This window comes from Pogona vitticeps, chromosome 4 (genome assembly GCF_051106095.1).
Source record: "Pogona vitticeps strain Pit_001003342236 chromosome 4, PviZW2.1, whole genome shotgun sequence".
NCBI lineage: Eukaryota > Metazoa > Chordata > Lepidosauria > Squamata > Agamidae > Pogona > Pogona vitticeps.
Window position 1 is genome coordinate 203615837 of NC_135786.1, and position 14730 is coordinate 203630566.

The following is a 14730-nucleotide window of genomic DNA, read 5'->3' on the forward strand; positions in this document are numbered from 1 at the left end:
TATATTGTTGTTGTACAGAAAGTGAGAACAAATGTACACAAAATGTAGCCCTCATGTTGAAATTAATACTAACCAAAATTAACTACCATTATTTTTCCACTTGATGTGCACATTCAATACAGCATATCTTTTAATGTTCTTCATCACTAAATGTCTTTGGAGAAGGCAAGATAATTTTGTTCAGAACAGAATACAGTATCATGTTAAGACTTACCTCAAAACTGACGGGTATATTCCGCTTCAAAGCAATTTCAAACACTATGCTTATCTCTGACTTGTTTGCATCTTTTTCCTCTTCCATTTCACTACCTGACTCTCTGTTCTGGGCAAACAAAATGAGAAACTTCTATCAGAAAAACTTTCTAAGGACAGCTCGCCAATACATCATTTAACAAGTATATTACATTTCCTCAATATTTGCACAGAAAAGCTTACTTCTCCTACAGCAGATTGGTTTTTTTGGGGGGGGTACTTTAAAAATAAGGGACGTGGTGGCACTGTGGGCTAAACCACAGAAGTCTGTGCTGCAGGGTCAGAAGACCAGCAGTTGTAAGATCGAATCCACACGACGGAGTGCACGCCCGTCACTTGTCCCAGCTCCCGCCAACCTAGCGGTTCAAAGGCATGCAAATGCAAATAGATAAATAGGGACCACCTCGGTGGGAAGGTAACAGCATTCCGTGTCTAAGTCGCACTGGCCACGGAAGATTGTCTTCGGACAAAATGCTGGCTCTATGGCTTGGAAACGGGGATGAGCACCGCCCCCTAGAGTCGAACACGACTGGACAAAAATTGTCAAGGGGAACCTTTACCTTTACCTTACTTTAAAAATGTACTCATTTTTATGTAATTAGTTGCATCAAATATTTATTGCATTTATGACCTGTCTCTCTACCAGGAGCTCTGCGAGATCCATAAGCTTCTTATTCAGCAGTCCGTACAGACAGAGTCCAAGACCTGTTTAGAATGTCTAATCATGTGCCTCAGGCAAGCCAGTGAAGAAAAGATCATGGAAGAAATGCACTGGGTTGCTGCATCACAGAATTATGTCCTATCAGTTTCAGTGGGTTTACTAAATATGACTAAACCTAGAACCAACCCGTTCATTTGGTCTCCAACTTAACACATGGTAAGCCCTAAGGGTTCCAAAGTATCTATCACTTTAAAAGCCTACTGATTTAATTCACTAATTAAAATCAGAGAGAGATTCTGGTGAAGATTCAAAGACTGTGAAGTTCCTCATATGTTGTTCCACTCAGTCTACAGCATGCAACTGGTGCACTACGAGATGCCTTTACCCTCTGAATCATTACCCCTCAATTTATACCATCTGCATGAAAACAGACACTATAAACTAAGGGGAGGCTAAACCAGGACAGATGAGCTCTCTTGTGTCATGCATTGTCACCAGTACTGAGCAATAACAACTCTTGAGATCCTTTCACGTAAGCTCCCTCACCACCAACAGAAAAAATAAAGGAAATGGGTGGATGGGTGGACGGATGATTGGTAGTTCCAAAAGATCCATGGCTTACGTGTGATTCTCATCACAGCAGTAAAGCTTTTGGCTATGTATTCCCTTCTCAGGCCTCACTTTGGCTGCTTGGCAGGAATAATTTGGCAGCTGTACAGCACTTCTTTTCATGAATGCAGGTTCGTGTTCCCATGCGCGCCTCGTTCTCCTCACTGTGTTTTCCCCAGTAGTCACACAGATTCAAACCCACAAAGTTTCAGTGCCCATTGTTTTAGGACTTTGAATCTCCAATCCAAAGGCACTCTGAAGACTCCTATTTATTTAGTGCAGAGTTTGTGTCAAGCATGCCTCACCTTCCCTCACACTGCTGCATACTGCACCAAAATCTTTCACCTCAACTGTTCAGTTTCTCATTGAAAGTTTTGTGACTGCTTGGACCACCTGCAAAACCAGCTGCATATGGGGCAATACCAGTTGTAATCACAAAGTCTGTGGGCTACACAGTACTGTACTCAGATTCCAGGACTATGTGGTACTTCAGCTGGAAAGGGCAAAAATCTAGGCTTCGGGGGAAAATAGTACAAGCCTTGCAGTGCTGTTATGAGACTGACTGAGATAATAAATCAGATTTTAACGAGCTGAACAAAATATTGGATGACATCTTATAGTCAGAAATAATCAAAAGGAAGAGAATGCACAATGAATAGGAGCTTCTTAAAAGGGGTATCCAGAGGACAGAAGCTTTAAAAGGAGTATGTATAGAAAAAAGAAGAGGAGTGCAAGTCAACAAGAGCAGCCAATACCCTGTTTCCCCTAAAATAAGACCTAACCTGAAAATAATCCCAAGTATGATTTTTCAGGATGCTTGTAATATAAGCCCTACCCCAAAAATAAGCCCCAGTTAAGTGAAAACCTGCCCTCCACCACTGTGCAGCATTGTGCAGCAACCAGAAGAAGATGACATGACTGTATTTGTTGTACATGAAAAAAATAAAACTTCCCCTGAAAACAAGCCCTAATGTGTTTTTTGGAACAAAAATTAATATAAAACCCTGTCTTATTTTCGGGGAAACAGGGTAGTTGTACACAGAAGAAGCCTTCATGGTCAGATGAGCTGCACCCAAGGGTTCCAAAGGAACTTGCAGATGTCATCTCAGTCTCTGACAAAAGATGAGACTAGACACGGGGATGAATAAAAAAACAAATGGTGAATTCATTAAAAATAGCTGATTCATTAAATATTCATCCTTTCATATTCGTCAGTTCCATAGATCCCGACGAATACAAAGGAATGAATATTGCCCCATTTTTATTTGTCCCCCATAGAAAGAGAGGGAAAGTTAGCCTTCCCTCCCTTCCTATGGCCTTTTCTTTCTGCCTAGGGGCCTGCCGATCAGCTGATTGGCAGGCTGATAAGCCAGCCAGCCCCACAGCCACCCACCCCCATAGCCTATCCACCACCCCTTCCTCTCCCTACCTTAATGCTGCCACCATCCGCCACCGCCTGGCGCCGTCATCCATCGTGGCCGCAACAGTCTCCAGCTGGCCTCCGCAGCCATGGCCTGCAGAAAGGGACATTGGCTGCCCTTCACAAATATGGCAGCTGTGGCTTCATTAAGGGTAGGAAAGCTGCAGCCTCCATCTTTGCAAAGGGCAGCCTGGATTCCCTTAGCCTATCAGGGGCAGCGGTCCAGCAGCAACGGCGATGCGGCCACCAAGGTAGGGAGGTGGCGGGGCGCAGGCTGCAGAAGTGTGTGTGGGGGGGTCAGCTTTGTTTTTTAGACAGCTAACACCCCCCACAAACTTTGACGGATCACAAAGCAGGACTCGCCAAAATGGTAAGTCGTCCTTATCTCTAGATGAAACTCCAGCAAACCTGGAGATGGGCAAATAGTATCCCCATCAAAAGTGGAGAAAAAGGAGATCTGGCCTATTACAAACCTGTCAACTTGATGTCTATACCAAGAGAGATTGTAGAACAGACGGTAGCTGGCCTAACAAGATCAAGCATGAATTTCTCACTAAGTCATGCCTGATTAATATTACTCCTCTTTTTTTGACACAGCTACAAATCTGCGGGTCACAAGTGTTCTGGCCACCACAGCTCAATGACGATATCAACAAATTGGAACATGTCCAGAGGAGGGAGATCAGAATAGTAACAGTTCTGGAATCCAAGCCCTATGTAGAACAACTGATGGCACTGGGTATGGAGGTGGACATGATATGAAAGCAAACTTCAAATTTGAAGGACTGTATGCTTGAGATCTTAAAAGCTTGTTTTCTGAAGCTGGATGATAGAACCTAAAGGAATAGACAGAAATTAAAAGAAAAGGGATTTTGACTAAACATTGGGAAATGTTTAGTCAAAATCCAGACAATAACGGCAGAACAGATTACAGTGGTGCCTCGCATAGCGAGGTTAATCCGTTCCGGATTAACCCTCGCTATGTGAAAACATCGCTAAACGGAACATAAAAACCCATTGGAACGCATTAAACATCGGGCCCTAAACTTACCGTTCAGCGAAGTTTCCTCCAGAGCGGCAGCCATTTTTGCACCCTCGGTAAGCGAGGGGAGGGCGCGAAAACACTGCACGCGGCCATTTCGGGCATCCGGCGGCCATTTTAGAACAGCCGAAGAGCTGATCCGCGGGCATTGCAAAGCGAAGATCGGTAAGCGAAGCGCTTACTGATCGTCGCTATGCGAGTTTTGCCCATTGGAACGATCGGTATGCCTCCGCATTAGCGATCCCGAAAAGGGGATTGCTATGCGGATTTGTCGTTGTACGGTGCGCTCGTTAAGCGAGGCACCACTGTACCTGTCTTTCATTGGTGACTTTTATGCAGAGGCTGAATGGCTGCTTGTCAGAGATGTATTAGCTGTGGATTTATTTCTTTGGTACAAAGGCTAGACTACAGGTCCCTTTCAGCTCTTGTTGTTTTTGTTGTTTAGCCGCTAAGTCGTGTCTGACTCTTCATGACCCCATGTACCACAGCACCTTAACAACATCATCTTTTAAGTTTTTAAATAGTTCATCCGGAATGCCATCACCTCCACTGGCCTTGTTGTTGTCCGGGACATCCAAAGCTTTCTGGTATAATTCCTCTGTGTATTCTTGCCACCTCTTCTTGTTGTCTTCTATTTCTGTTAGGTCCCTACCATTTTTGTCCTTTATCATGTCCATCTTTGCACAAAATGTTCCTTTAATATCTCCAGTTTTCTTGAACATTATTTTCTATTATTTTCCTCTATTTCTTTGCACTGTTCATTTAAGATCTCAGTGAGATCTTCAGCTCTACAATGCTTTAATTCTGTCTGATTCATAGTGGTAAACTAAGCATCTCCCCTTTAGGGAAAGAAACAGCTTGCCATCATGGTAATCTACATTTAGAATACTTCACAGGGAGATAATTATGCTGTCTTTTGTGCGTGTCTGTATTTTCTGTGCTGTCAAACCGGAACCAACTTGTAGTGACCCTTATAGGTCTTTCAAGTTAAAGGAGATATTTAAGGGGTGGTTTTACCAGTTCCACTCTACCAATTAGTTTCCATGGTTGAGCAAGGATTCAGACCCTGGTCTCCAGAGTCCTAGTCCATCATTCTATCCACTGTACCACACTGGGAATCTGTGGTATCTGTGGTATGCCCTCTCACCTCACTGAGATCCATTTCACACATATACTCTTTTAAACTTTTTTTTAAAAAAAACACTGGATATCCAGATCATGGATCTTCTGTATCTTCTCTAGCTTCACAATTTTATTGTTCCAAACCTTCAAATCTGAACTGTGGATGTGAAACAACTTTAATTTATTCATTTACCTTTAAGTTTATAAATTGTTTCCTTTCTAGAATAATGAAAGTGTTGACTCACACAACTGTAAGACTGAACAAACTAATGATATACCAAGGGACTAATAGACTGAATGCTGAAAACCATCTGACAGCTGTTCAGAAGCTGAGTCAAAATAACTTTGTGATCTCATTCACATGCACAAAATTTCATATCAGAATGTCATCATTGGGAAAAATTTGGAAGTACAGTGGTGCCCTGCATAGCGGTTAATCCGTCCCAGGAAAAACGTCGCTATCCAGAATCATCGCTATACGGAAATAAAAACCCCATAGGAATGCATTAAACTCTGTTTAATGCGTTCCTATAGGGGATAAACTCACCACTGAGTGGAAATCCTCCATAGCACCGCCATTTTCGCCGCCTCGGTAAGCGAGGAAATCGTGCGAAAACACTGCGGGTGCCCATTTTGTTGATCCGGAGGCCATTTTGGAACCACCGATCGGCTGTTTTAAAACACCGCAATGCGAAGATCAGTAAGCGAAACGCTTACCGATCATTGAAATGCGATGTTTACCCTATTTAAACATCACAATGCGATCGCTTTTGCGATCGCAAAATCCATATCGCTATGCGGATTCGTCGTTAAACGGGGTGCTCGTTATGCGAGGCACCACTGTATGTGGAAATAGATTCCTGAGGGTCGACAGTCCAGTCTAGCTAATCTAAAATCGCTATGGATGATTTTTATTTAAAAAACAAGGGATTCCCATAACTCTTTGGTTATGGGGAACAAAAGTATAGAATTCAGATCTCCTCTCCTGGCTGTAACAAAATTATTATTCTCTAATAGCACCTGAAATATAAGTATATTTCTCCTTTTGCCTAGTAACATTTTTTAAAATTTCGCCAGTACTACAACAGCAATTAAAGGTTCATTATTAAATATAATCCTCTTTTCTGTCTAGTAACAACACTATTATTTGCCCAGTGCTCTAACAGTAACTGAAGGTTTACTATTACAAATAATTCTCCATTCTACCCAATATTTCCCTTGTTTTGTTTGGAGCAATTGATTAGTACATTCCACTATTACAATATCTGAATGGATAGTGTGCGGTGGATAGTTACATTCTGTCAGTGATATGATGCAACTCATGATCCAGTATTGTTCAATGTCTGGCAATTTTAAAGAGAGTCAGAGAGAGAGAGAGAGAGAGAGAGAGAGAGAGAGAGAGAGAATGCAGATCATAATGAAAGCTGGAGTAGATTCAGATTAAGGAGAAATGAAAGGTGGTAGAAAGACAGGAGTGTAGGGCAAATTTTACTATATATGTATATCTACTTAGTTTACACTGGAAACCAAACCGGGGAGAGCGGAGGGTTAACGAGGCTGGAGTCTTTGATTCCAAAGGGGGGAGGGTTTAGTTTAGTTTTTCTTTTTTATTATTCTCTTTTTTTCTTGCTCTATTTTTGTTTTTTATATGTTGAATTTTAAAAAAAGGAATAAAAATAAATAATACTTAACAAAAAAAGAAATCTACTGGGTAGCACATATGAACATGTGTCGTGTCTGAAGAAGTGGATTGTACTCCAGGGCAGATGACACCAAAATAAACCTGTTAGTCTTAAAGATACCATGATACTTTTTTTGCTATACTGTCTAGAAAGAAATGATAATACGACCTAATAGCAATTGCTTCTGTACTGGAAAACTCTCTCCTCCATATGGTGAGTTTTGCCATACATATACAAAATACATATACATAAAAAGGAGCAGTCATAAAGGTTTATATGGGCATTGGAACCAATGATTCCAGGCTAGTGGAGGTTCACAATCCCCAATATGATGCATCATTTTCTTAGCAGTCCTCTCTTGTTTATTAGCCCTCCGCAATTTGATATTCTCCACCTCTTTCTAAAGGTAAGGCTTCCTTTATTTCTCCTTTTTAACTGAGATGCCAAAGAGAAGAAACTGGAAGGGGGTGAGGTGCCAACCCCACTTCAAGTTCAGTTTAGCATGAAGGGAGCTGGATCAAATGCAAAACATGGTCAGACTTTCCAAGAGACAGAAGTTCACACTTCAAAACAGTTTCAATTCGAAGACTTGCATTCTACCTAACAATGATTTCCCACTTAATATTTAAAGACTCCTGAAATGTCATTCCTAAATGTCAATCTAAATTTCAGATTCTATTAATTTGAGCTAATTTTATTCATTTGTGAAGTTGAACAGGGGTGCCTAAACCAATAACAAGCTCACTTTCTCAAAGTACAAAGCAAAAAAGAATTTCCCCACAACAGTTCTGATGTGTTTCAAATTTGGGCACCAATATTTGACGATAGCTTCTTGTTATGGCAGAGTGATATACCGCTAACCTGAGGTAATTTGGGTGGAATTGGTTCATTCTGAAGAACTTCAAGTGCCTTCATTGCAGCATTGTGTCTAGCAGCTTGGCGAGTCTTCCCTTCACCAAAAAACTCACGCTCACCCACAGTCAACTGGACATAGAAAATCTTAGGCACTGGGCAGTGATATCTAGAGGAAAACATGATTAAGTTAATTCCCTCTAAACCAAATGCACACACCAAACAATTTGTGGATACTGTATGCAAATAATTTTTGAAATATACATGTATTAATAAAGACAAGGGCCCAGCCCACAGTTATGTCATTCAGGTAAGTGAATTATATTGTGATTAATGAAACAGGTGCTGCTACCCTGTTTCCCTGAAAATAAGACCTAACCTGAAAATAAGCCCTAGTATGATTTTTCAGGATGCTCGTAATATAAGCCCTACCCCAAAAATAAGCCCCAGTTAAGTGAAACCCCACCCTCCACCATTGTGCACCAACCAGAAGAAGAAGAAGCATTACTGTATTTGAATAAATGTAGATTGTTGTACATGAAAAAAATAAAACATCCCCTGAAAATTAGCCTTATGCATTTTTGGAGCAAAAATTAATATAAGACCCTGTTTTATTATCAGGGAAACACGGCAGTTAACCCACCATCAGGTAATACAATGTGCTTTAAGTTTAAATGTATTTTTAACATAAAAAATTACAAATGGCAGGCCCCTTAATCCTGCCTTCCTCTTCCCCTGTTTCCTATTGCTTTTTGTCTGCTGAACTTCACACTGTAAATGCCTTGGCGGCAGCATCTAAACTATGCAAAAGAGAAGAGGGCACTTGAACTCATTAAAGTTACCTGTTCCTACTATATAGCACCATACACACTCATAGTCTTGTACATATAGTAACAACAATACTGAAGATAAACTAAAAATAACATGGCTGACAAATGCCAATTTTGAGATCTGGCAATTTGAATTTAAAAAAATGACTGCAAATTCTCTGTTCCAAACTGTTCCACTACAAAGTTACTTTTCTCCCCATATAGTACTTGGCATTGCAAACATATACAGTGGTGCCCCACAAGACTATGTTAATTCGTTCAACGAAAATCGCTGTCTTGTGAAAACACTTTCTTGCGAAATGCGGTTCCCCACTGGAATGCACTGAAATCCGTTTAATGCGTTCCAATGGGGGGAGATCGTCATTTTGCGAAATTCACCCATAGAGAAACCATTTTGCGAAGCGCGGATCAGCTGTAAAAATCGTCTTGTGAAAATCGGTCCTGAAAAAAACTCGTCTTGCGAAGCACGGTCTGAAACATCGTCCAGCGGAAATTGCCCATAGGAAACATCGTTTTGCGAAGCGCTATAGGGATAGCAAAAACTCATCGTCTAACGAATTAACCATTTTGCGAGGTAATCATCTAGCGGGGCACCACTGTAATTGGAACCTCATAGCCAGAAGCAATCTGAATGGAGCTTATGGGAAATGGGAAAGGTGCAAGCATACAGCGGGTTAAGTAACTCCACATTGCTTCAATGCAAACCTTTGAACAGTGCTTAATGGTGGGGTGGGTGTGGGTGTTATGAATCATGTAATAACAATTTCTTCTCTGAGATACAGTGTAACATTTCCTTATATATAAAATAAAATGCCTCCTCTAGAAAGCTACCAGTAGCATGCATGTGAGACAACAATCTCATGAGACAGATTTAATGGATGAATAAACAACTTTATGTCCTACACAAATGAACTATGAAGTAAGCTCTTCTATGTTCCCAGTGGTTTATACCTAGAAGGGGCATCTACCTATTATTTATTTTACTTTATTTAAAATATTTTACCCCACTGTTCTCCTAAGAAAAGGACCCAAGACGGCTTACATAACTGAATAACAATATTTAAAAACAAAACAATGAACAAAGGTGGTGTTCATCATTAAAAGTCAATATTTAAAGCTAAAAACACTAAGTACAGAAATATTAAAAAGGAATAAATGAATACCACTCTGAGAAATGGGAAACACAACAAATACTAAAAACATCGTCAAAGCAGTAATGCATAATTTTAGATGGATTGTTATGCCTTAAGCAGTCACTGAGGGAAAGCTTGCCTGAAGAGAAAGGCCTTCACCTACTTGCTTACTTATCTGTCTATACTCTGATAATGTGAAAGACACACACAAGAATGGGAAATGAACTAACAAAGTAAAGAAGTTGCCTTTGTTTCAGGCATGATGGAACAGAACAAGAATATTAAAAGCTAAAGTAAATATTCTGCTTTTCGTTCTTGTTACGTAGCTTGATACCATGTCGGTGAATAACTCTGCAAGGATTATAGCTTACCTTCAGTGAAACATTTCCATTTTTCTCTATGTATCACATTACTGAAGTTCTCAATATTGTATCAAAACCTGTGACAAGATTTTTGAATTATCTGAGTGCAAACAGAAGAACCGATTCTCTTCTCTTTCACTGCTCTGTCATGAATAGCTAATAGAACAAAACGATGTATCACTTTGCTATCATAACTACCAAGGCAGCACATGTAGGGTTAATTTGCTGCTACCAGACTTTGGAACTCCCTCCAACAGGAGGCCAGGCTGGCGATCTTTGCTGTCATTCCACAAGCAGACAAAGACCTTTCTCTTCAGGCAAACTTTCCTTTAGTGACTGGCTCCTGAGTGGGTTTTTTAAATGGATTCTTGTGCCTTAGTGCTTTGAATGTACTGTACTTTTGGTGTTGCTTCTGTCTACTATTTCTCAGCGTGGTAGCCTTTTCAATATGTGTATATTTGCTATTTTTAGCTTTAAATATTGTCTTTTAATGACGTAAGCCACTTTGGGTCCTTTTTAAGGAGAAATGTGGTGTAAAATAATTTAAACAAACAAGCAAACTCTATCCTCAAAAGAACAAAACACACTGTAAAGTGTGAATTGTCCTATATACTATTTTAAAATGTTATGGCTGAGTGAAAATTTGACCCCAGATGATCTGTGTACTAACTAGTCCTGATATCTCTACTACAGCTGGGTCCCATGTGGTGCCCTGAAGTAGACCAAAACTACCTTACATTGAGGCACGTCTCAGACCAATTAAGGCCAGTGCTATCAGCTCCAACTGGCAACAGCATTCCATGATTTTATTGAAAAATATTTTCATAGTCCTAGTATAGCTGGTGAGAATCTGTAGCTCTCCATGTTTTTGGATTATGCCTACTATCATTCCTCACCAGCGGCCATGCTGGCTGGGATAACAGGAGTTGCAATCCAGCAACATCTGGAAGGCCACAGGTTTAACCAAAAGTATTATTGTATACACAGAAAAATACAGTATATTACTGAGCAATGTTAAAAAGAAAGATAGTTCATGAGTGCCTAACAGCACACTCCTATGCATGTCTGCTCAGTAGCTCCCATTCTCAGGTTACAGTAAATGTGTACAGTACAGGACTAGGCAGGCCTGGCACAGGGTATGGTTTGGGAACTTTTGGAACTATATTTCTACACACTTTTACCTGGGAGTAACTGAACTTAAAGAGAACTTACTTCTGAGAAGATATACCTAGGATGTGTCCCCTGTAGCAACTTCTTATAGCCCTTATATTTTGGAATAACATTTATTATGAAGAAGGACAACAATACCTCAGGCACAAAATCAACTGGAATGACGGAAAGGTTCATAGAAGATGTGCTGGTAACTACAAGGGCATTTACATGGACAAACATTATGTGTACAATGTACCAAACTTATTTAATATAAGGTTTGCAAATGCCATCTAGTATGCTGGAAACGTTAATTATTAAGGCAGATACCTATTTTTTAAGAGACCATCAATACCACTTATGAACAAAGATAATTAAAGTAGAAATAAGCTTTTAAACTATGACCCAGCATGCACAATATCAGCAATGAGTAAATGTTTACAGCTAGTTCCTAATGTCTAAAAACAGAGTTCATAACACGCCTTAAGTTGGTGTGATCAGGCGCCACTGTAATTAAATAAATCACTATGGTCTGTTGACAATTACAAAACTCATTTTGGTTTGCCACAGAGGCAAACAAAATTTTGGTTCATTATAATTTTACTGGAATATGATGTCATAATATATAAGCATGCTGAAACAATCTGTTTTTTCCTAAGCCAAAATATTAATTGCATACTAAGAATCCCCTAGGACCTCTCCATGTATGGCCATCAAATATACATGAAAACATATAAAGAATTACTGTAATAAGTAACGTGTCTGTGCTGCATTCTTGTATTTTTGCTGATCCCTGCTTATTGCATGAACATTCCTGGAAGAGTACATGCCTTTACGAACCTCTTAGCAAAACAGATAACACAGCAAGATGATAGGAGTTCTGTAAGTTTGATTTCCCCTTTGCTGTACACACTATATTTCATAATTTGCACAAAAAAGCTTATATTAAGGTATAGTGATTGGGTCCTTTCACGACTTTGTTAGCTTTCTACTAACTTGCAGTGAGTCAAAATATTTTTTGGTACAATGAATGGACCTTTAGGACTTCCAACAATTTTGACAAAGAATAAAACATGTTTGCCTTTTCACCACAAAATCACTAATACTCACATCTGCCATAGGTCTGGGGTCACTGTTGAATGTCCTTCAGCTTTCAAGACATAATGATTTCTTTACCTACACAGATAACTAGATGTAGCCATGTAACAATATAACTGAAGGTAAATGAAGCTGGTAGGTAGAATGAGTGCATTTTCAGAGTTAAATTTCTCCTCAGTGGCACTGTCACAGTCAACTTGTTCAATTACTTCTAAAACTAGACATAGGGGTGGGGGAGGGCATGCCCAGACTATCTAGTTATTTTAGGTTCAACTTTCCGAGATAATAACCCCAAGCTATTATCTTGGGGTCTCGGTGCATAAGCTATTAACTTGTATTATATGAACTGAAGCCAACAGAAAATTGCTTAGAAAATTTAATTTCACCAGTGTACTACAACTGAAATTAGGATTTTTTTCCCAGCCTGTATTCTAAGACTGGAAAATAGCCCATTTTATAAATGCTTAATTCCTTGATTACATGCTACATGCATGCTGAGGTTTTTGTACGATATAATCTACCTGAGCAACTGGCTCTGACCATATTTCTGCGCCTATTTTGTGCATGAGATACACTATCAGAGTTAGGATAAGTTACTTTTTTAGAGTGCAACTCTGAGAATCCCTTTGTCAACATGGCCTTGCTGAGGGATTCTGGGAGTTGTTAACTCATGTCTCCAAAACGTCAGGTCATTAGAACTGTAAAGTGGAGCACAAAGGAGCACAACTACAGCTTGTATGCCAGGTATTATTGGATTTCCTGACAATGTGAGGATGAGACCCTTCTCTTTCTAGAATTTGCCATTAAAAAAAACACCAAATCCAATTTTATTCTCAAAAGACTGCCAAAATTAATGTTTACCACGCCCTGTGAATATGCTTTACCTACAGTAACTTTCTAAACTCATAATTTTTCTTCCAGTGTATCTACAATATTAATGTTCCCTTCTATTAAATGGTAAGGACTGCTGTGTTTTACAGCTCTTGTGTTTCCTTGACCTGAAGTAAGGTACATAAATGTTAAGTCACAGTGGCATTATATTGAATCAAAACATTTATTTATATAGCCTATAATGTCAGCTTCATCAAGGAGAAGTATTTCTGGTCTTCCATTTCTCGTAGCATTCACATTTATCTCTAACTGATCTATGATCACAAAATCTACTGCAGTAGCGACAGTTAGCTTATGAGATTCATTTTCTGTTCTCACAAACATGGGAGTCACCTGAATAAAAGAATAATTATGCCTATTGTCACAGAGAATGGAAGCAGCTGCTTAAATAATCTAACTCTGAGATTTAAAATAACTTTAATTATGAAGGATTTAAAACTAAAGAAAAAACCACAACAAAGTTCATCATCTCTTTGAAGAGCAGAGAAATCCTTTTCAGAGTGCCAAAATCCAAATCAATATTAATCTATAATTTGTATCAGGGACAAGATATTTGGAATCCTCCAGATGTTTTAGATTACAGTTCCTAAAACCCTCATTTATTGGCAACGCTAGCTGGAATTGATGGGACTTGCAGTTTAAAACATCTGGAGGGTACCAGGTTGCCAATTCTGTTTTTGAAACACACACACACATCCTCCATAGAGAATTAAGAGTTTGCAATTGTATTCAAATCTAAATCTGCAATAACAACAAAGCTGACATCTTTTTATGCTTGAATGTTTTTAAGGAATCTTAAGGATTTTATCGTGTTTCCCCAAAGTAAGACAGGGTCTTATATTAATTTTTGCTCCAAAAAACACATTAGGGCTTATTTTCACGGGTGCTTTATTTATTTTTCATGTACAACAAACTACGTTTATTCACATACAGTCATGTCACCTACTTCTGATTGCTGCACAATGGTGGAAGGTACAGTTTCATTTAACTGGGGCTTATTTTTGGCGTAGGGCTTGTATTATGCGCATCCTAAAAAATCATACTAGGGCTTATTTTCAGGTTAGGTCTTATTTTCAGGGAAACAGGGTAGAACACAAGCAAAATATCAAAGCAAACAGCTTCTCTTAGATTCCAAAGGGTCATATCACTAACTTCTGGCTTAAAGACTCCATCACTAAGTAAGGCTCAGATACAATTTTGTCATGGTTCACTTACCTAGTTATACACTATGTAGGTCCTGCTGCCTCCTGCTGGTTATTTTGTTTGTTTGTTTGTTTGTTTGATTGTTTATTTGATTGCTTGATTTGATTTGATTTATACCCCACCCATCTGGTCTAAAAGACCACGCTACTAGTTACCTCTACTAGTTTCCATGGAATGTGACTAATGCAACAGTGGAAGGAAGCATGACTGTATCTTCTACTATCCTACACAAAATAGTACACCTGCCTACTAAGAAGAATTTTGTGTAGGCATCCTTCACTCTCAAGACTATGGTAACTAACAAGAATACAGCAACAACAACAAAAAGCAAACGTGTAGCATTCTTTTGAGGTATTATTCATGTGGAATTAAACTCCTGAAATGTCTGTGAATCTCTGGATATCAGATTTTTTTTCACAAATCG

General features: G+C 39.3%; 1 protein-coding gene across 7 annotated transcripts in view; it reads right to left on the reverse strand.

Moving 5' to 3' along the window:
• STAU2 (staufen double-stranded RNA binding protein 2) overlaps nucleotides 1-14730 on the reverse strand; it is a 200551-nt gene that overhangs the window by 155329 nt on the left and 30492 nt on the right. For all 7 annotated transcript variants that reach the window (XM_072999042.2, XM_072999043.2, XM_020812817.3 and 4 more), the window contains 2 exons: nucleotides 7650-7809; nucleotides 215-322 (listed from right to left, as the gene is read on the reverse strand). In XM_072999042.2, the coding sequence (XP_072855143.2) occupies nucleotides 215-322; nucleotides 7650-7809 (268 nt within the window). The remainder of the gene's footprint in view (nucleotides 1-214; nucleotides 323-7649; nucleotides 7810-14730) is intronic.